Raw genomic sequence first — 23,947 nt, 5'->3', positions numbered from 1 at the left:
CTGCCTAGTGCCCACCAGGTTGCGCCAGAGGAAGCTCCACAGTGGTTCGGAGAACAGGAGGATACTACTGAGTGAAGGACTGGGGTGAAGAGACGTATTCCACAGTACAAGCCAAGGGTCAGGGCAGGCAGAGTTCAAGAATGGTCGGGGTCACAAGCCAAGGGTCAGGGCAGGCTGAGTTCAAGGATGATCGATGTCACAAGCCGAAGGTCGGGGCAGGCGGAGTTCAAGGATGGTCGAGTACACAGGCCGGGTCACAACAGGAGATCAGAGATAAATATATCAAGGTATCACACTAGGAACACTAGCCAAACTGCCAGAACAAGCAGCACTGCAGTGAAGGGCAGTGCTGCTTAAATACTGGTGGCAATTGAATCTGGCGCCAGAATTAACGCCTGCGCATGCGCAGTGCGCCGTGCCGAACGCGCGCACCACCCTGCGCAAGCGCAGTGCGCAGCGTCGCGTGCGCGCACACAGCTCCGCGCACGCGCGCCCAGCGCGCAGCGCATGCGCGCTGCGCGCGCAACATCGTGCGCCATCTTGACTTGAAAGGGACTACAAGACTCAGCGTCCCTCCGCGCGCACGCGTAGAGACCCCTGCCTGGAAGCGTTGAGGGTCACGGACCCGGTGAGTATGACATTGCCCCCCCCCTAATGGCAACCTCCGGGTGCCCTCAGGTCTTGGTTTCTGTGGGAATCTTTGATGGAACTGCCTAATCAATCTCGGAGCGTGAATATTCCTGCCCGGTTCCCAAGAGTTCTCCTCCATACCAAAACCCTTCCACTTAATTAAATACTGAATGGAATTCCTAATCCTCCTGCTATCCAGGATCTTCTCTACCTCAAATTCCTTCACACCCTCTACAAGAACTGGAGCAGGAGGGCAAGGGCAACGTCCAGGAAATTTACTAACCTCCACTTTCTTTAAACAGGAGACATGGAATACTGGGTGCACCCGTAAGGACCTTGGCAATGACAACTTAAAGGCTACTGGATTCACCTGCTTCTGAATAGGAAAAGGTCCAATAAATTTTGGCCCAAGCTTCTTGGATGGACATCGAAGCTTTAAATTAACTGTAGAGAGCCAAACCTGATCTCCTGGTACAAGACTTGGCCCCTGCTTTCTGTGTCTGTCGGCGAATCTCTTTCCCTTCTCTTGGGATTCTTTCAGAATTCTTTGTACTTTAAAGAAGTTGTCGGTGATGGAAGATATTCTCTCCTGGACTCCTGGAACCTTAGATTCCGACTTGAAACCTAACAGAAATGAAGGATGGAATCCATAATTCACAAAAAATGGAGATTGGTTGGTGGAGGCATGGATTGTGTTATTAAAAGCAAATTCTGCAGTGGCCAGGAGTGAAGACCAGTCTTCTTGTGAAGCAGATGAAAAACATCGGAGGTACTGTTCAAGGGTCTGGTTTGTTCGTTCTGTTTGACCGTTAGTTTGCGGATGATAGCCTGATGATAATGAAGTGTGAATATTCAGTCTGTTGCACAACTCCTGCCAAAACTTAGAGGTGAACTGGACTCCTCGATCTGAAACAATGTCTCTAGGTAATCCGTGGAGTTTAACTACTTCTTTCAAAAAAATTTCCGCAGTTTCTGCAGCCGTGGGCAGTCCCCTAAGAGGGAAGAAGTGTGCCATTTTGGAGAATCGGTCGACTACCACAAAGATAGTCGTGAAACCCTTGGAAGGCGGAAGTTCTACTATGAAGTCCATGGCTATGTTCTCCCAGGGCCGTTCTGGAATGGGCAGCGGGTTCAACAGACCCCAGGGCTTGGTGCGGGAACTCTTGGACCGGGCACAGGTCTCGCAAGTCTCCACAAAATGATAGCAGTCCTTGGTCATCTCAGGCCACCAAAAAGTTCTTTGTAATAACTCGAGTGTCTTCGCCATTCCAAAATGGCCTGCTAGCTTATCATCATGACAGGCCTGAAGGACAGAAAGTCGTGACCTGGGAGGAACAAAGATCTTTTCCTGGTAATAGTAGAGACCATCCTTGAGCAGCAAATCGAGGGAGGTGTCAAGAAGAGCGGATTCCTGTTGGATAGAAGTGAGTAGACTTGATTGAAGAAGTAAGAAGTGTTGTGATGATAAGATATTCTCCGGAATTGAGCTGGGAACAGTCTCAGAATGGAACATACGTGACAGAGCGTCCGGTTTAGTATTCTTAGAGCCAGGGCGGTAAGTTAAGTGGAAGTTAAACCTTGAGAAAAACAGGGACCATCTTGCTTGTCGAGGCTTCAATCTCTTGGCTGAACGGAGATATTCGAGGTTTTTATGATCTGTGAAAATGAGGATAGGATGTTCTGCTCCCTCCAATAAGTAACGCCATTCCTCCAGGGCGGCTTTGATAGCAAGGAGTTCTCGATCCGCCACATCATAGTTCCTTTCGGCAGGGTTAAGTTTCCGCGAGAAGAATGCAATAGGATGGAGAAGGTCTTTAGGATCGAATCGTTGTGACAAGATGGCTCCAATAGCAATCTCTGAGGCGTCCACCTCCAGGATGAAAGGCTTAGAAGGTTCCGCATGTCTCAGAACAGGCGCCGAAGTGAAGCAGGTCTTCAACTTTTCAAAGGCCTCTTGGGCTTCGGAAGTCCAGTGGAAAGTCTGCCGGGTACTGGTTAGTTGTGTGATGGGGGCCACTACTTGAGAGAAATTCTTGATAAATCTTCTATAGAAGTTGGAGAAACCAATAAACCTCTGTACAGCCTTTCTATCAGAAGGGACGGGCCAATCCAGAATGGCAGAGACTTTCTGTGGATCCATTTCTAGACCGCCAGGTGAAATCTTTAACCCCAGAAACTGGATAGACCTCCTTTCGAATTCGCACTTTTCAGGTTTAGCGTAAAGGCCGTGAGTCCTAAGACGAGACAGCACTTTCTTGACATGAGCCCGGTGTTCCTCCAGGGAAGAGGAAAAGACTAGTATATCGTCCAAGTACACCACCATGAAATCATCAATGAAATCACGAAAGATATCGTTCACGAAGTGCTGGAATGTGGCTGGGGCATTACATAGGCCGAAAGGCATCACTAGATACTCGAAATGCCCGAACCTAGAACGGAAAGCTGTCTTCCACTCGTCTCCTTCTCGAATACGGACCAGGTTATAAGCTCCACGGAGATCCAGTTTGGAGAATATCCTGGCAGTACGGAGTCTTTGGAATAGGTCTGACATGAGAGGCAATGGATACCGATTCTTAATTGTAATCTTGTTTAGTTCCCTATAGTCTATGCATGGACGAAGGGAACCGTCCTTCTTCTCCACGAAAAAGATTCCTGCCCCGGCAGGTGAAGTGGATGGGCGAATGAAGCCCTTTTTGAGATTTTCATCAATGTAGTCCTTCAATACTTGGGATTCTGGCTCAGATAGTTGATAAGTCCTTCCAAAGGGAATGGAGGCACCTGGCTGAAGATCAACAGGGCAGTCATAGATGCGATGAGGGGGTAAGGCGTCAGCCCCTGACTTGTCGGAGACATCCAAGAAGTCATGATAGGCCGAGGGAACAGAGTCCTTCTTCTTGGAATCTAAGCAGAAAAGGATTCCGGCCCGAGGGAAACAACTGCGGAGACAATAATCTGAACGGAAAGACACTTCACCCGTGCTCCAATCAATGGTTGGGTTGTGCATCTTTAACCAGGGCATGCCCAGAATGATCGGGAAGAGTGGAGAAGGGAGCAAATCAAAACAGAGGTATTCGTGATGTTCTTCTTGAATGGTGATCATCAAGGGGAAAGTCTCTGATGTAATAGGACCGGAGCTGATGGAAGATCCATCAGCCAGCTGGATGGTGAGTGGAACCCCCTTACAGCGGGTTGGAAGCTGAAGTTGTGAGGCCAGGTTGATGTCGAAGAAGCAGGAGCAGGCTCCGGAGTCGATGATAGCCTTGACTCTAACGGTCTCTCCTCTGGGGCCCTGAAACGAGAGGGTAAGAGGGATATGAGAGACTGCCAGTAGTTGGGTAGTACTGTCCTTGCAGCAAGGTCGGTCAGGCTTACCCGAAGGCCTGACTGGACAATTCAACCGGAAGTGGCCCGGGGCTCCACAGTAGAGGCACAGATTGGCAGATCTTCTGCGTTGTCTCTCCTCCTGAGAGATGGCAGGTCGAGCCAACCCCAGTTGCATAGGCTCAGGAACCTCCGATGTGGCAGAAGAAACAGGAAAGCTAGGAGTAGTGGAAGCTTCGGCCATAGAAGGGACCCATATGGGACGAGAAGGGCCTGCTCTTCCCAACCGTCTTTCTCTTAGTCGCCGGTCAATCTGGACAGACAAACGAATGAGGTCTTTTAAAGTATCTGGGACTCCAACTCTGGCTAGTTCATCCTTCAGCACATCAGATAGGCCTTGTCTGAACTGAAACTTAAGCGCTGACTCATTCCAAGAGGTGTCTCCTGACCAGCGACGGAAATCGGTGACATATTCCTCCACTGGCCTCTTTCCCTGACGTAAGGCTTGGAGAGCAGTCTCTGCAGATGCCCCTCTTCCGGGGTCGTCATACAGTTCCGCCATGGCATCAAAGAAGGTAGTGACACTGGTTAAGGCTGGATCGCTCTGTTCAACCATCCGGAGGGCCCAGGCTTGAGGTTCGCCTTGCAGAAGGGAGATGATGGCTCCGACCTTGATCCCTTCACTGGAGAAGGTTCGGGGCAGTAAGGTGAAATGGAGGCGACAAGCGCTCTGGAACAGCCGGAATTTAGATCGGTCCCCTGAAAACCGATCAGGTAGTGGTAATCTGGGCTCTGGTGTAGCAGTAGCTGCTCCTTCCACAGCAATAGGCACAATGTTGACTGCAGGAACTTGAACTGCCGCTGGGGCTGCGGGAGCAGGAGCGGAAGCAGGAGCTGGAATAACCGGCTGATTCCTAAGAAATTCCCGGATCTCGGAGTTCTCCTTTTGGACCTCTGCGACTGAAAGTGTTAGCTGGGAGACCATTTCACATAATAGGTCCATCTGTGTTCGTCCTCCACTAGTATCCATGATGGCTGCTTGTTACTGTTAGGATCAGGAGACTGTTGACCTCACCACTGATATAGAACCACTCCAGCGCAGAGTCTAAGTGACCACGGGTCTTCACCGACACCCCCCTAATGGAGATGCCGGAACACCCCCCTAATGGGGATGCCGCGCTTCGCTGCCTAGTGCCCACCAGGTTGCGCCAGAGGAAGCTCCACAGTGGTTCGGAGAACAGGAGGATACTACTGAGTGAAGGACTGGGGTGAAGAGACGTATTCCACAGTACAAGCCAAGGGTCAGGGCAGGCAGAGTTCAAGAATGGTCGGGGTCACAAGCCAAGGGTCAGGGCAGGCTGAGTTCAAGGATGATCGATGTCACAAGCCGAAGGTCGGGGCAGGCGGAGTTCAAGGATGGTCGAGTACACAGGCCGGGTCACAACAGGAGATCAGAGATAAATATATCAAGGTATCACACTAGGAACACTAGCCAAACTGCCAGAACAAGCAGCACTGCAGTGAAGGGCAGTGCTGCTTAAATACTGGTGGCAATTGAATCTGGCGCCAGAATTAACGCCTGCGCATGCGCAGTGCGCCGTGCCGAACGCGCGCACCACCCTGCGCAAGCGCAGTGCGCAGCGTCGCGTGCGCGCACACAGCTCCGCGCACGCGCGCCCAGCGCGCAGCGCATGCGCGCAGCGCGCGCAACATCGTGCGCCATCTTGACTTGAAAGGGACTACAAGACTCAGCGTCCCTCCGCGCGCACGCGTAGAGACCCCTGCCTGGAAGCGTTGAGGGTCACGGACCCGGTGAGTATGACAGTTAGTTAATCTTCCCAGTACTATGGTGCTCCCCAAAGCCTTTCTTAAAGGGAATCTGAAGTGAAAATAAACATATGATATAATGAATTGTATGTGTAGTACAGCTAAGAAATAGAACATTAGTAGCAAAGATATGAGTCTTGTTTCCAGTACAGGGAGAGTTAAGAAACTGTACTTGCTACCTATGCAAAAGAGCTTCTCTGAGCTCTCCGACTAATTTAGTCAGAGACCAGTGCTATTTTCTGAAGCACTTAGGGCCTGTTTCCACTGCTGCAGAAATCGGGCCAAATCCGCAGAGTTTTCCCACAAGCAAATCACATGGGAAAACTCTGCCATAGGGGATAATGCTGCTGCCATCCGAATCGCTTGCCTTAGCAATTCGGACGACGTTGCAGCATTTCTTCATGCGGGAGACAGCAAATCCCATAGCCATGCATGGCACGGCTTCTGGGATTCGTCTGCATACTCGCAGACCAGGAAGTGCCGCTGCGTGTCTTACAGCCGCGCACGGCGGTTAGTGAAAACAGGCCCTTATACATCAAAGAAACAGTGAGAGAAAAGTTCAGATATGATTTTACTGCAGGGAAGTTCAAAGGATCATTAGCTCTTCTCTGTTTCATAGTTTAACCATTTAAGCCTTTTGGACGTAGCTGCTACGTCCAAAAGGCTGCTGCCCTGCTGCTTCGCGCTCCCATGGGTGATCACAGCGTGCTTCTGCGCCACCACCTGTTAGCCCGGAGATCAATGAATGGGAAAATTCATTGATCTCCGGGCTAACGGGCGATGGCGCAGAAGCACGCTGTGATCACCCATGGATGCGCGAAGCAGCAGGGCAGCAGCCTTTAGGACGTAGCAGCTAAGTCCCTGTTAGAATGATCGCTAGCTTGTATGGGGTGTCCCCTTTTCACTTCGCTTCCAGGACGCCTAAAAAAAAAAAATCATAATAAACTACATCATATTTTTTTTTTTTTTTTTTTATTACAGACCCACACTTACATTTAAAATTAACTGTTTACCTCCCACACTCTCACAAAAATACACAAATAAAATGTTTAATAAAAAAACAAATTACAATAAAAATACTTTTTTAATATGCATGTATAATATGCATACTATTATTTTTTAAATTATAAGCTTGTAAATAGTGATGGATGCAAAACTGAAAAATGCACCTTTATTTCCAAATAAAATATTGGCGCCATACATTGTGATAGGGACATAGTTTAAATGGTGTAATAACCGGGACAACTGGGCAAATAAAAAAGTGGGTTTTAATTATGGTAGCATGTATTATTTTATAATGGCCGAAAACTGAAAAATAATGCATTTTTTCAATTTTTTTCTTGATATTCCTGTTAAAATGCATTTAAAAAAAATTATTCTTAGCAAAAATTACCACCCAAAGAAAGACTAATTAGTGGAAGAAAAAAACAAGATATAGATCAATTCATTGTGATAAGTAGTGATAAAGTTATTGGCGAATGAATGGGAGGTGAAAATTGCTTGGATGCATAAGGTGAAAAAACACTGAAGGCTGAAGTGGTTTAAATGCAAAGTGTAGTTTGTAAACTGCAAATATTAGAGAATGATGCAATCTTATAAAAAGCAAATAAAAACAAAACAAAAAAAAGCTATATAACTGAAAATAAAAATATGAGACTTTTCTTTGCTGCTAATGTTCTATTAATTATCCGAACTACACATACATTTAATTATATCATACTTTTTTTGCTTCAGTGTCACTTTAACCACTTACGGATCCTGTGCACGCTTAACTACGCCCCTTTGAACTTCACGGACGCATCAGGGGCGTAGTAAGCAGTCAGTTCATTGTTATGGTAATTGCGGGCCATCACCCGCCGATGCTAATCTGCCTGGGGACTGGTGAATGGGCATGGATATTCCCATCACCCAATCAAAGTGCCCAAAAGTTTGAATGAGCACTGCCTTAGCCAATGGCAATGCTCAATCATTAGAAAGTTTATAAACAATGGCCTCGATTCATAAAGCATTCCCGCATGCGGGAATGCAGAAAACGGCACACTTTACCGACCACACAGCAAGATCTGTATTCATAAAGGCTTTTCCGCATGAAAAGCCGACATTCGCGAGCAAAGTGATAAATCACCGCCTTGCGCGGTGATTATCACAGCAAAAGTAACAAGTGGTCAATTCATAAAAATTAGAGGTAGCGGTATGTGGACGGGTACTACCGCTACCTCTGATGTGGCGAGAAGCGTGCGGAATCCGTTGCAGTGAATGGGACAGACCTCCCAAGCAGCTGCAGAGAGAACACCGCACGGAGGGATTCCGCCTGCTTCTCCGGCTTCCGCATGTCTCCCGACAGCCTAACGCCTGCCTACAGCGGAGTATCTCCGCACGCCTGTCACAACAGGCAACATTTTTATGAATTACCACCCTGAAGGCGGAAATACCGACAGCGGTGTTTCCCCGCTCGACTTTCCCCGCTCGCAGGCACTTTTATGAATCGAGGCCATTGTATCTAACTTGTGAAGTAGATACTGTTACTGAAATCACTCGTGAGAGGGATTTCAGGCAACTGGATCTACTTCACTGTGATCTGTGAGCCTAGTCTGCCACCTAGTGTTTATTTTTAAAACACAGGATCCATTAACCCCATCACCACTGATCTATTCTGTTCTACTCCCCTGATCTTCACCTAGCCTCCCTTGCCATTCTAATGTTATCCCCTCTCCTCCACCTGTCTTTTTTTTTTTTTTACATTTTAGGCCTTCTCCCTATTTATATATACAGCAGACTTATATCTGCTGTGTTTTTGTGCCTCTGTCAGCTTTGATTTTAGGCCTTCTCCCTATTTATATATACAGGAGACATCTGCTGTGTTTTTGTGGTCTTGTGTGTGTGACCATTTATCTAAAAAAAAAATCCCTAATTGAATCTAGCCACTCCATTGCTATAAAGATGGCGAAGAGATTTTATTCTGCTGAAGAGGAAGCCGCCATTCTGCAGGAGGATAGCAACAGCAGCAGCGAATTTGAGGAAGAATTGTCAGAGTCAGATATTGATTGGCTGCCTGAGTCCGAGTCAGAAAGTGACTTAACGGACAGCGATTCGGAGTCTGCTGGGCCATCCACAGCTCAGCAATCTAGGAGCGAGGGGCAGACAAGGGACATCAGTGACACTGACACTGCTTCTGAAGGAGGATCACCTGTACCTACCTCCAGCAATGCTAACCCCAGAGGTCAGAGGGCTGCTAGTACAAGGCAGAGCAGCAAGGGCAGCACAAAGGCCCCCGCTACCCTATTAAACCACTAACCTCCCTCCCTTCACCGCCAGGAGTGGACTACAAGTGGATACCACCAATATGCAGCCCATTGATTTTTTAAATATCTTTTTGCCAGAAAACTTCCTGCAATATGTCTGTGAGCAGACAAATATATATGCCAACCAACGTATAGCGAAGAAGCCCACCTCTGTTTTAGCAGCACACTGGACCCCTGTAACTACCCAGGATTTAAAAATGATTTTGGGTTTGATCTTCAACATGGCCCTTTGTCCAAACCCTGAGCAACAAATGTACTGGACAAAAAATCCAATTCATTGTATTCCAATCTATTCAGCCAAAATATCCAGACGCCGCTTCCAAATGCTGCTAACTTGCTTGCATTTTAGCAATAATGATGACGACGTTGCCACTGACAACCCAGCCCACAACAGATTATTTAAATTGAGGCCCTTCATCGACCATTTAAATAAAGTGTTTGCAGAAGCTTACGTGCCGGAGCAGAAAATAGCAATAGACGAGTCCCTAATCCCATACCACGGGAGGCTAGCAATCAAGCAGTACATACCAAGCAAAAGGTCGTGGTATGGGATTAAACTCTACAAGCTGTGTGAAAGTGGGAGTGGGTATACCCTAAAACTTAAGATCTACGAAGGGAAGGACAGATTGATACAGCCTCCTGGATGCACTCCCTACATGGGCACAACAGAGAGGATAGTCCTGGACCTGCTCAACCCTCTACTCCACCAGGGTTACCACCTGTACGAGGACATTTTTTATATCAGTGTCCCACTTTTTAAGCATTTATTTTCTGTACAGACTCAAGCCTGCGGAACGGTCAGGACAAATAGGAAAGGCCTGCCAGCAGAGGTTGTTCACAAAAAACTAAAAAGAGGGGAGACCTTCAGCCAAAGGAGCAATGATTTGCTTGCCTTAAAATTTAAGGACAAGTGGAATGTTTTAGCCCTCACCACCATCCATTTTGAGGAAACAAGAATGGTGAGGTCTCGTACACAAGAAATTGTGAAACCACTGCCCATCATGCAGTACAACAAATTCATGGGGGCAGTGGACTTGTCCGACCAGGCTTTGTCACCATACAGGCTCGACAGGAAGAGGAAGATCTGGTATAAAAAAAGTGGCTCTATACTTCTTTCAGTTGTGCCTACAAAACGCCTTCATCATCTACAAAAAATCAGGCAACAGGCCCCCTTTTTAAGGTTCCAGGAGGCTGTAATAACAACTCTTTTATTTGAATCTGGACAACCTGCCCCAAACCAACTTCATGCCAAAAACATCGCTAGGTTTGAAGGAAATCATTTTCCTGCCCCACTCCCCCCCCCCACTCCATCAAAACAATACCCCCAAAAAAGATGCAGAGTTTGCAGGAAACATGGAATTAGAAGAGACACCCGGTATCATTGTCCAAAATATCTGTCAAAAGCAGCACTATGCCTGAATCCCTGCTTTGAAACCTACCACACAATCCTTAATTATTAGGGTTTTTTTTTCTTTGTTTTTTTTACCCTTTCACTGCCCAAATGTTTATGTTACCATTGAACTTTACTTGACTTTCGGATTTGACGTTTGGCATGGCTGACAACCACTCTTTGGAATCGACCTCTGGCATGTTTAGCGACCACTCTCAGACTTTTGGCATTGCTGCCGAACCGCTCTCTGGACCAGCTACTGAACCAGGCACGGATGACCAACCACACTCTGACCCTTTAATGGCTGCCTAACCACCCTCTGACCAGCTGCTGAACCACACTCTGGCCTCTGGCACGGATGACCAACCATACTCTGACCCCTGGCAGGGTTGCCTAACCACCCTCTGACCTCTGGACCAGTTGCTGAACCACACTCTGGCCTCTGGCATGGATGACCAACCACACTCTGACCGCTGGCAGGGCTGCCGAACACCTTTGAACCCCTGGCATGGCTGCCGACCTTCTGACTTCCACGTTTCTACAGCTTCTACAATGGTGAGTACCAATATGTGTTTATGTCTAGAGGCATTGATGTACTCCCATGTAATATGAGAGCTTGCCTGCACAATCTTTGTTAAGCCCTCAGTATATTTTGCTAAAGCCTGGTACACATTTTCAATTATTATTGGCCAATCACTGACCAATTTTACCACCTCTAATATAGAATCTTGAATAATATGAGCAGATTGTGTAGGTAAACCCTCATACTACAGTATGAGGGTTTACCTTCTCAATCTGCTCATACTATTCAATATTTGTTGACTCTCATACTACATGGGGAGGTGGTACAATTGGTCAGTGATTGGTCAATCTTAATTGAAAGTGTGTAGCAGGCTTAAAAAAGAATGACACTTTGGGGAGAAAATTGGCCTTGAAAAAACCGTTGGTGCAACTTGTGGATAACAGTCTGCTGTGTGCCCAAAAAGCTATCTGATTATGCAAATGGTGGATCATTTTAACTGTAACAAACAAGAGAATAGAATTTGGGATATTTAAGGGCTGAGGCGCTATGTCATGTGAGTTATTTTTTGTGACAAAGTGAAAAAAAAACTGTAAAAACTACCATTTACAAAGTTTTGGTCAAAATTCAGCAAAACCTCATAAGTCTAAATGTTAAAAAAATATGTATATATAAGTAGGCCTGGGTCTCTTGTTTTCAGAATGGTGACATTAATGGCCATTCTTGATTGTTCAGATAGTCCATGGGCTTTGCAAATAAAGAATGACTGAATTAGTTTTGGTGCAAAAAATGGCCATGAAAAATCCATTGCTTCTGCTTGTGGTTAACAGTGTGCTGCGTGCCTAAAAAGCTATCTGATTATGTATATAGGGTATCATTCTAATTGTGACAAACAAGAGAATATAATTTGGGTTATTTGAGGGCTGAGGCCCTATGTCATGTGATTTATTTTAAATACCAAAGTGAAAAAAATACCATTTTAAAAGTTGTGGTGCAATTTCAGCAAAACCGTATGAATCCAAATGTTACAAAATATGTATGTATGAGTAGGTCTGGGTCTCTAGTTTTGAGAATGGTGAGGTTTATGACCTGTATTGAAGGTTCTGAGACTCCAAGGACTTTGCTAAGAAAGAATGACTGTATTACTTTTGGTGCAAAAAATGGCCTTGAAAAATCCAGTGGTGCTACTTGTGGTTAACGGTCTGTTGTGTGCCCAAGAAGCTATCTGATTATGTATATAGTGTATCATTTTAACCGTGACAAGCCAGGGAATATAATTTGAGATGTATTATTGTAGAGGCTTATGTCATGTTTGTTTGGTTTTTTTTGCGCCAAAGTGAAGAAAACTGTAAAAAAATAACATTTTCAAACTTATGGTGCAATTTCAGAAAAACAGCATAAGTACAAATGTTACAAAATATGTATATCTGAGAAGGCCTGAGTCTCTAGTTTTCAGAATGGTGACATTTATGGCTTTTCTTGATTGTTCAGAAGTTCCATGGACTTTGCAAAGAAAGAATGGCTGTATTACTTTAGGTGCAAAAAATGGCCTTGAACAATCCAGTGGTGCTACTTGTGGTTAACAGTCTGTTGTGTGCCCAAGAAGTTATCTGATTATATATATATAGGGTATCATTTTAACTGCGACAAGCAAGAGAATATAATTTGGGATGTATTATTGTTAAGACCTATGTCAGGGGATTTTTTTTTCCCTCAAAGTGAAGAAAACTGTAAAAAAATAACATTTTAAAACTTGTGGTGCAATTTCAGAAAAAACGCATAAGTCCAAATATTACAGAATATGTATAGCTGAGAAGGCCTGGGTCTCTAGTTTTCAGAATGGTGACATTTATAGCTTTTCTTGATTGTTCAGATGCTCCATGGGCTTTGCTAAGAAAGAATGACTGTATTACTTTTGGTGCAAAAAAATGGCCTTGAAAACTCCAGTGGTGCTACTTGTGGTTAACAGCGTGCCAGGTGCCCAAAAAGCTATCCAATTAGGTATATAAGGTATCATTCTAACCGTGACAAGCGAGAGAATATAATTTGGGGTCTTTGACAACTGAAATCTGTGTCATGTGAATTTATTTTAGCGGCAAACTGAATGAAAAGCAATAAAAATTGTTATTTTCATATACTCTGCACCAAAATAGAACGCTTGTAATTAAAAAAAAAGTGACAGAATTGAAAAGTGATTACATAAATCATTCCCTTAGGGACTCTGCTTTTTAAATATGTATGCCATGATTATATATTACTGTTGCTTTTGCAGATAAGGGCTTTTAATTACTAACAGATTACAATGAAAAAACAGAAAAAATGCACCTTTACTTCCAAATAATATATTGTCGCCACACATAGTACTAGGAACATTACTTAAATATTGTGATCACCGGGACAAATGGGCAAATAAAATGTGTGGGTTTTATCTATGGTATCTTTGTTTATTTTAAAACTATAGTGGATGAAAATACAGAAATGGTGTATTTTTTCATTTTTCCCTCGTTTTTCCCTTTAAAATGCATAGAAAATAAAGTAATTATTGAAAACATATATGACCCCCAAAAAGCCTAATTGGTGGCAAGAAAAACAAGATATAGATCATTTAGATGTGATGAGTAGCAATAAAGTTATCACTGAATGAATGGGGGGAGCGCTGAAATGTGAAAGTTGTTTTGGTTTTTAAGGGAAAAAACCTGTGATCCTGAAGTGGTTAAATACTCTGTGATTAGCTCACAGGGAACTATGCATGGCCCTGAACCAGTTCATCTATGTATTTAAAATAAATTAGACAATACTGGAATTAGTGGGTCTCACTTCTGCATAGCAAATTCACTGCAGGAAACCCCAAGGTCTCAGCAACTCACCTTACTTATGGGACTGTTAGAGTGGATTCAAATTCAACAAGGAGTATTAGGAATGAGATTCCCAGTACTCATCCCAGGGGCGTTTCTAGCCTTTTTGTCACTCCAGGCAAGAGGTCCTATCCCCCCCCCCCCCCCCCAAAAAAAAAAAAAAAAACACACTACAGAATATAAATCATGTGCTGTATACGGTCAATGCATAATACATGGAGTCCCTGAGATACAAACAAACCGCCCATCCTGTAACATTTTGTTGCATACCCCCTTCCTGCCCTACCTCAGCTTAGTGTGTAAATGCAGAGTATAGTGCTGCAGCAGCTGTGCTTTCACCTCTCTGCTGGAGTCCAATGCTGTCCCCTCACCCTAATGCCCAGCATCTCCTACCGCATGTAGCATGGATACACGCTACATGAGGAGAGCTAACACTAGAGGTAGCAGAAAACAGACAGAATGGTCGCACAGGCATAGCACTGGACTCCAGAGGGGAGGTTAGAGCACAGCTTCTGCTGCGCTATACTCTGCCTTTACATACTGACTGGGGGAGTGCAGGAGGGTAACAGGAGCAGATAGTGGGACAAGGGGACAGAGGGAGGCACAAAGTGGGTCAGAATTCAGAAAGAGGCACAGTGGGACAGAGGGACGCATACAGAGATGGATCATTCACAAGACAATTTAGGTAGGTACCTAGGGCCTGGAGAGAGTCTAGGGACCAGTTTATACTTCACTAGCGGCCACTACTATGACATAGTAACATGTTAATTGTCATAGCAGTGGCTGCTAGTGAAGTATGGCAATAGCATACAGGACAACCCGCATTTAAAGTTATGTACGTTGCTATAGAAGCAGCTCGTGTAGCTAAGAGAAGGCACTCTCCTTACATAGCAGCAAGCACTGCTAAGTAAGGCGTGCATAGCACGCTTCTGCACATTAACTACATAACAACCGCGTCATGCCGATGAGCATGACCGCGGCGGCAACCCCATGACTGCCTAACACCGATTGGCGTCAAATCCAGGAGCTGCAGTTTACCAGGGAACACTCGCGCGCATGCACGATCATTTCCTGCCGGTTCACGGATCTTGTCTCCATGATCACGGCTAGCAGACTGTTGAGAGCTGACAGGGCAAAGAATTCCCCTGTGTTTACATTTGTACAGCGCTGCTATCTCCTGCAACGCTGCACGAGGGACACTCGGCTGTCCCTCATTGGGGCTCCCAATGCTAGGCCTCTCATAGGCTGATGTCTATGAGAGGAGGAGATGAGTGCCGATCACATCCTATGGCGATTAGGAGGGCATGGGGGGGGGGGGGGGAGAAAGAGGAAGGAGGAAACAGCCTCTCTTTTGTTGGTAAAAAAATAAAAACACAAAGCTTGCAGTAGCGATCAGAGACCTCCGACAGAGTGTCCTATTAAGCACGCTAAAAGGAGGTCAGAGCCAGTTGTGTGCCAAGTTGCAGGGCTGTGCAGCAACCTGACCAAGCTGCACTGCCCTGTATTATGAAAATTAGCCTAGTCACTAGGGGGGTTTAAGCCCAGGGTCTTCAAGTGGTTAAGCTTACGCAGTGCAGCTTAATGAATCAAGCCCATGGACTTAAACATCTTGGTAATATTCCTATTCAGCACACATTTCCCAATAAACTCAACCGGGTGCAAAGGTTATTAGCAGAAGGATATTTTATATTGATTATTTCTCATGTATGAATTATTACTTCTATTGATTATATGAATGGCATGCTATTTAGCTTAAATGAATTTAATCTTTTTTGCTTTACATGATTGATGTACTAATAAAGATTGTATTACTGCTTTGGACAGATGCGCAGTGTTGTACATTATGAAGTATTCTGTGCTTGCTAACTGTTGTATACTGTATAGTACAGGCAAAGTAAAAAATCCAGGCATTCTATATAACGCCTTGGAATTCTATATACAATGCCTAAATCAGTCCAGTAATGTATGAAATGCTTCAAAATTCGCACATTGCCTAAGCAATTTATAGAATGCCTCAAGGCAAACTAGCGAAGCGTTGAACAGAACTGAGCCAAACTGTTTGTTAGTTTTATTTATTTGTCATCTTAGTATGTGCTGCAGTAGTATCTGGATCACACACCTGAAACAAGCATGGGGCTAATCTAGTCAGACATTAGCCAGAAACAGTGCTGAGCACAAATTGCGCATAGTCGTAATTTTGCATCGTAATTGGCAATTACAATGCAAAATTTTAATGCAGATTTTTGGGAAAATTCGTAATAAATTTTGGATGTAATTAATCCATAATTCCGTGTAATTTCATACCAACTTTGGTGGTTAATAGCAAAGACCCTATACATGCTATCATCACCAAAATTGTTATGTACAGCATGTTAAAGCAGTAGGATTAGCCATACTATGCAAGGGAAAAAAACACATATATAAAGTAGATAAATACTTGATCTGCTTACATAACACATGTATTGTACTGTCCACGTTTTGATTTCAGTGAATTTTATATAGTAAATGAAGAGAATTCTGTTCCTGGTGGGAACCATGTCTTTTGCCCACAGTTTGAGGCTAAATCCTGGTGTCATTTCTTCCCTTAACTTTTTTCTTTTCTCCTCCAATCTCTGAGTCACCTCAGCCTTGCTTCTTAACACAAGTGAGCAGAGGATCATGTTTCAGCTATGCAGCTAAGCAGGGAAATAAAGGGAATATATTATATTATATTATATTATACATAAAAAGAACCCACAGCATGCAACTGAATGGCAATGGATATTAAAGGGCTTGTGCCCCTAAACTATGTGATAACAGCAGAAAAAACATTTTGTAAGTTTTGAATGCAGGATTAGCATCTTTATCACTTAATACACTCAGACCGTTTGCTGTTGAAATTAGATTTTTATGGTGACAATCCCGCTTCAAGGGGAATACTGGGAACATGTCAAAATAATTTTTCAGAAAGTAGGAAATCAGAAAATCAATTTTAAAAAACCAAAGGAAACGCTTTTTAAACTGTCATTTTCATAGTTTAAAAATAATTTTTCCTTCTCTTTTTGACTTGTTCCCGGTATTCTCCTTAACTTATTTAGACATTTTGGTGACAAGAGCATGTACGGGGGCGTTGTTTGTCACTGCTAAAGTCGGCAGAAAATTATGCAAAAATGTATGCGAAACGGAGAATATTTATACGAAATCACTTAAATTCACAAATCGTAATTAGGTATAGGTGTACATGAGAAAATGTACATGAAATTTAATGTAACCATAATAAGCTGATTACTATCATCACTGGTCAGAAACATCTGATCTGCATGCTAGTTCAGGGTCTATGGTTATAAGCATTGGAATCAGAGGATCAGCAGGACAACCAGGCAATTGTTTAAAAGAAAATACATTTGTCAGCCTCTATATTCCTCTCAGATCAGGTGTCTTGACAGTTTTTAAAAACAGGCTGTTAAATGTTGAAATTGTATTTAAATATTGCAACAACATCTGCACTCTAAACAGGAAGTTTAGTAAAATAGCACATACTATTACACATAGTAGCAAGCAAAATGCAGCATGCAGTTGACATAATAAGATTTACTGTTTATTTAAAAGGAAATCCATTATTCTATTGTCATCAGTAATGATGATAAATCCAGTATGGTCCATACATTTCTGAACTCCAATCTTGTGTGTGTTGTTGTATAGAAAACAGGCTGACTTCAAAGCCAAAGACAAATCCTGAGCAATTCATCCACATTGACACTATTCAGCCAGTATATAGCGTCTACACAATCATAAGAAGTGTAACTCCCACGGTTACTGCTTACTGGCTCAGTCGCATCAGTCATGGTCTTCTGCGTATGCGCAGACTTCACGCACATGCGCAAAAGGCACTACTTTGGCGTTCTTAGAAACTAAGATAGTAGGTGAGCGTGAAGTCAAACCTGGAAAAGAACAATGCCCACCTGGCTTGGGAAGGATTAAAGGTAGCCATACACTGGTCGAGTTGCCATCAGATTCGACCAACAGATAGATCCCTCTCTGATCGAATCTGATCAGAGAGGGATCGTATGGCTATCTTTACTGCAAACAGATTGTGAACCAATTTCAGCCTGAAACCGTTCACAATCTGTTGTGGTCATGGTGGTGGTGCTGCTGCCGCCGCTCCCCCCCCCCCCCCCGCCCGCATGCCCGCATACATTACCTGCTCCGCCGGCACGACTGCCCCCGGTCACGGCTGCTCCGTCTCCGCTCTGGTCTCCAGGTCCGACATGCTTTACTTCTTCCTGCCCGGCAGGAAGTTTAAACAGTAGAGCTCCCTCTACTGTTTAAACTTCTTGCCGGGCAGGAGGAACTGAAGCATGCCGTAGACCAGAGCGGAGACGGAGCAGCGGTGACCGGGGGCAGTCGCGCCGGCGGAGCAGGTAATGTATTGGCACTCTATTGGGTCGGTCGTCGGGCACTCTAATGCCGCTAGCGACGCGTTCCCTACCCACGGGCGATCGACGGTAATTTTCCACACGGAGCGATCGACGGGATTGGACGAAATGGATCGAAATTCGGCGTGTAGCGCGAACGATTGCGGCAAATCGGGCCAGTGTATGGCCAGCTTAAGTCTCTGCTGAGTGCTGACTGGAGGAGGTATTGCAGATTTGTATGGTCAGTGTAAATAGTCACAGGAAAGCAAGCACTTTCACTGCCAGTAGCTCACGATCTCCTATAAAGTAATTATTTTCTGCAGGAGAACATTTTTTAGAAAATAAGCCACAAGGGTGAAGCTTAATAAATTGGCAATAATAGTTGGCGAAACTCAGAAAACGCTGGAGGGGTTTCTATCTGTGGGGTTTAGGTCAATTTAGAACAACAGACACCTTGGCAGGATCCTTAGCTGTGACAATAAAACCCAGAAAAGGAATCTCTGATTGTTCAAAAATACATTTCTCCAGTTTAGCGTACAGACTGTTCTCTCTGAGTCGCTGGAGAACAGACCTAACAAGCAGGGCCGGCCCGCCCATAAGGCGGGGTGAAACTTTTGCCTCAGGCGGCACTTCTGGGGGGGCGGCACCCGCCTGTCCGTGGGTGTGGGGGGCCGCCCGAGCTGGAGGGGATAGCAAGCAGGAAGGGGGTATTGGGTCTAGCGGCGGGGAGGGGGGTCGGACCTCCCCCCCTCCCTCGTCTGGGTCCCCCGTCCTCCGCTCCCCTCCAGCTTTAAAAAGTTCCGTGCTGGCTGCAGCTATTTGTAAGAGGCAACGGGCGGGGATTACTCACCTCTTCCTCGTTCCAGGCCAGCGTGCGCTCCACTGACGTCAGGAAGGAAGTGAGGAAGTGACATCAGTGGAGCGCACGCTGGCCTGGAACGAGGAAGAGGTGAGTAATCCCGCCCGTTGCCTCTTACAAATAGCTGCAGCCAGCATGGAACTTTTTAAAGCTGGAGGGGAGCGGAGGACGGGGGACCCAGGCGAGGGAGGGGGGGTCCGACCCCCCTCCCCGCCGCTAGGCCCAATACCCCCTTCCTGCCCGCTATCCTCTCCAGCTCGGGCGGCCCCCCACACCCACGGCTGGGGGGGGGGGGGGGCGGGCGGGCGGCGATTTCTTTGTAGATTGCCTCAGGCGGCAAGAAGTCTAGGGCCGGGCCTGCTAACAAGTTGTCAGTGTGACTGAAGATCCGCAGAGTAGATAAGAATATCATCAAGGTAAACAACACCTTTGTATAACAAGTCCCAAGCTTTAACTACATCTACCTAGTGCTGCTGATCCTTTGCTTCTATGCTTAGCCCCTGCTGTGTTACAGGACCACTTCAGCTAAGCACACGTGCTGTCCCCATTTGGGTGCCTGTCATCCTTGTTTACATTTATTTTCTAAGCAGCATGCATTTGGACTCATAATTGAATGAAATAAAATCAAACAGTTTACATCTGTGGAATGCTGCCCTTTCTTTATGAATTATTGGTTTGCTTCTCAACAATTTGAGTTTTGTTGCCATTAATTTTTTGTAGGCGGAATGCGATTTTTATTATATAAATTATGGCCCATTTACAAAATATTATGTGTCACCAATGATATATGAGCACAGAGCTATAAATGTTGTGATATATTGCTCTTTCACCACTAATGTCCCTGAGGTTAGCTAAAAATGCAAAAGATGACAAATATGTATTCCATAAGCTCAGTAACAATACAAATATTGCACTCATTTCTCCATGACTATGAATAAAATAGAAAAAGTATACACAATTTAAAAAAAAATGCTGTTTTTCGGATTGAGACAATATTTAGTGTTTTTTTCAGTGGCTTGACATTTTTTGCTGTCATATTATTTTAATAACAAAATTTGCAAAATATTTAAAAAGTAAACTAAGAGAAAATAGGTGCTATTCATAATATATTACAATAATAATAATATTTTACAGTAAAACTCCAGACAGGCCTTTGACAGAAAACCTAGGCCCCATCCCCTGTCTAAGGCTTCTTCCTTGGGAGAAAACTAAAATGTGACATGCGTCAGGTATGGGAGGAGGCAGCATATTTTCAGCCAGGTCTGGCTATGCTAGAATGTACAAGTTCTGCTTAGTCCATGCAAGTGGACCCTGGATGTGTGTTTTTGTATGATTTGTTCTCAAAGGTGTAGCTGGGGTTTTCAGCAACCGGGGGACATAGACGGTTTTTCCGAGCCCCTCTGGACAAAATGAGTGTGGCCACATATCAGAATGTGGTTCTAGTCTTGGATGAAGTCAAATGTTATTTAGATAGCCATATGTGCCTCCTTACTCCATTCAGATAGCCAGATGTGCCCCCTTTAAATAGCCAAATGTGCAACCCCTTTAGATAGCCAAATGTGCTCACGTCTAGATAGCCAGATGTGCCCCCCTTCCCCATCTAGATAGCCAGATGTGCCCCCCTTAAAGAGGAACTTCAGCCTAAACAGACATACTGTCATTAAAGAGAACCCGAGGTGGGGTTCTGACAATGCTATCCGCATACAGAGGCTGGGTCTGCCTATACTGCCCAGCCTCTGTTGCTATCCAGATCCCCATAAGCCCCCCTGCGCTCTGCTATCCCCCATAAATCACAGCCGCTTTGTTGACACACAGCGTGTCGCAGCGGGCTGTGTTTACCTATGTACTGTCAGTCTCGGCGCTCCCCCCGCCTCCTGCATAGCTCCTGTCCCCGCCCGCGTCCCTTCCCTCCCCGCTGATTGGAGGGAAGGGACGCAGGTGGGGACCGGAGCTATGCAGGAAGGTGGGGGGAGCTGCGATACTGACACTACAGAGGTAAACACAGCCCGCACAGCGCGGCTGATTTATGGGGGATAGCAGAGCGCAGGAGGGCTTAGGGGGATCTGGATAGCAAGAGGCTGGGCTGTATAGGCAGACCCAGCCTCTGTATGTGGATAGCATTGTCAGAACCCCACCTCGGTTTCTCTTTAAGTTACATTAGTTATATTAATTAAAATAGATAGGTAATATCTCTTACCCATCCTGTTTTAAAAGAACAGGCAAATGTTTGATTTCATGAGGGCAGCCATCTTTTTGGTTGAAAGGAGGTGACAGGGAGCATGAGACACATTTCCAACTGTCCTGTGTGCTGATCACCCCTCCCAGTTGCTAGGCAACGTGAATAACATAGGAAATCCCATCATGCTTTGCACAGCATCAGAAAAAAAAAACCTGGGCAGTTTTCTTTGATGGGTGGAGCTTAGCTAAAAATGCAGCTAACAATTATTCTTTGGTGAGAAATACAAAGTTCTGATGCTGTGAAACTGTTAAAGAAACACCAAGCCTTTTCAGTTCTGCTGAGTAGATTTGTAGTCCGGAGGTTCACTTTAAGATAGCCATTTTCTGCTGCTGTTAATGCTTCTGCACTCCTCTGGAGAAGGAGGGAGAGAAGCAGGGGCACTTCAGGTAGCCAGCGAGCCACCTGCACATGGGGGTGCAACGGCAGTGCTGAGCGCCCTTACAGTCCTGTGCCCTGGGACACATGTCCCCCCCTTGCACACCCATAGCTATGCCTCTGTTTGTTCTTTTCCTGTTTTATTTTGTCTTACCCTGTTTCCCTGAAATTAAGACATACCCCAAAAGTAAGCCCTAGCAGGAATTTCGAGCATGCTCGAAATATAAGCCCTAACTTCGAAAGTAAGCCCAAGTGGCAGTAAAAGTATGGTAAATTGTCTTATTACTAGAGCCCATAGTCTCATGGGCTTCAGAAACAACCAATCACTGCACTCGCTGCTACTCAGGGAGTAGTCCCCATAAGTTGAAGCTTGGGGATACAGCAGCATGGAGCTGGGGAATAAGAAGAGGATGCAGGGGGACATCTGAGGACACAGGGGACAGCACGGCATGCTGGTGCTAGAGAAGATTCTCATTGGTCTATGGCTGGGAGGTGGACATGTGAGAGGATGTCAGATTGAATTTTACTCTGAATTGCATTGCCTTGTCAGTGTACACTAGTTCTATTCTGAATAGCTAACTTCATTTGGAGGTGTAATCACGTACAATAAAACAGTACGTGAAAGTACTTTTTATTAAAACAATATCTTTTGGTGTGTGGGGAATTACATTTTTTAGCAAAATTACGTCTTCTGACTTAAAAAAAACTCTGCATATTAAATGTCTCCCTTTCTAGATCTGGGAAGTGATCATTTGGTGAGATCTTCACACTCTGCTGCAGCTCCCCCAGCATACTAAGCAGGCAGATATATTGTTGAAAATTATTTATTTCTCCAGGACAACTTTAATACCTTTAATACGCTCTTCATTATCTCAGACATTGAATTCTTTTTCTTCTTCTTTTTGGATGCACAATTAGAGAGAATTTGTATGTTCGTGACCTCAACTATCTCTCTGGTTATTTTGTATTATTTTACGATTTTATTGTCTATATACTACTTTGCATATCCTATTGTTTACTCAATTGATATTCACTCTTCGGTTCAGTTCCCCACTGTTATGCCTGTAGTGAAGCATCAACAAGTATATACTGTTTATATTCACTTTCAGTAAAGATGTTTGATAGTAAAGAAAATGTATTTAATTTCGAATATTGACAACATCCATAATTGATGGGGTTTTTGTCTGGACTAGTTCTGTCTGCATGATTTGCCTGAAGTTGCCCAAAGCTTTAGAAAAAAGCCCTCTAACATTTTGAATAAAAAATATTTTTGTAGAGTTAATGTGGATGACACAAATTTACTCCTTGTATCCTGTATAGTTAGTGCGTGGGCAGAGCTCGCTGCATATCAGCTCATGTTCTCTCATTGTTCTCAGAAACTTGTCAATTTGTTTTTTTTCGAATTCTTTTATTAATAAAAAACTGTATGTAACAACATTTTGCAACCAGCTATGTTTATAAAAGACACACAGCAGACATCTTTGATTTTGTATATACGGATATATATATATATTTACTGGTTACTTAGAACGTATTATTATATAATGTTAAATGGATTAAATATTTTCCCACAAATTAGGGTAAATAAAGATGACATCTATGTCAATTTTATTCAGTCCTGTGTTCCCTTCACTCTTACCGGTTAGAGTCAGTTTTTCATCTGGATTTTCTTCATGTTGGGAAGCAGAGATGATGGTAAATTAGTTATGTGCAAACAATCATTAACCATTTTACTATTGTAGCCAAATGCTTCATACTTCATGCTTCATACATGTTTTACAGGTTTAGGACCTTGGTTATGAATCGCACCAGTGATTTCTGTAATCATTTCTAAATAGTTTCTGAGTTTCTGTATTTTCTTTACATCTGTGTTGGTTCTCTACAGATACTACATAACCAAAACACATTCTGATAGTTTGTTTTGTTCATGACAAAATTCATGCTCCGATCACTGACCACTTTTAACTGCAAAGGATATCAAATTGTCAGGTCCTTTGTTTAATGGGGTATCTGAAGTGGCCATACATCAAGTGATTTTGTCAGTCAATCTACTAAGAGACAGATCTCTCTCTGATCGAATGTGATAAGAGAAAGATCTGTTGCCCACCATAAACTGTAGGTCAATTCCCAATCAATTTCAACATTAATTCTTTTAGAAAACAGCCTACTTACGCTGTCTCGCCGCCCACGGCTGCGCTCCCCCCCCCCCAAGTCGAGATGTACCCCCCACACACG

At 44.4% G+C, this 23,947-nt stretch overlaps 1 protein-coding gene across 1 annotated transcript; it reads left to right on the top strand.

The window, feature by feature from the left end:
* The first annotated feature begins 8,718 nt into the window (after positions 1-8,718).
* LOC137504733 (piggyBac transposable element-derived protein 4-like) lies at positions 8,719-23,643 on the top strand. The gene is made up of 3 exons (XM_068233317.1): positions 8,719-8,998; positions 9,159-10,344; positions 23,598-23,643. Exons 1-3 carry the CDS (start codon positions 8,719-8,721, stop codon positions 23,641-23,643), a joined length of 1,512 nt encoding a protein of 503 aa, XP_068089418.1.
* Positions 23,644-23,947: the final 304 nt, after the last annotated feature.

Source organism: Hyperolius riggenbachi, chromosome 4 (assembly GCF_040937935.1).
Source record: "Hyperolius riggenbachi isolate aHypRig1 chromosome 4, aHypRig1.pri, whole genome shotgun sequence".
Classification (NCBI taxonomy): Eukaryota; Metazoa; Chordata; class Amphibia; order Anura; family Hyperoliidae; genus Hyperolius; species Hyperolius riggenbachi.
This window is presented reverse-complemented; position numbering and strand designations above follow the sequence as displayed.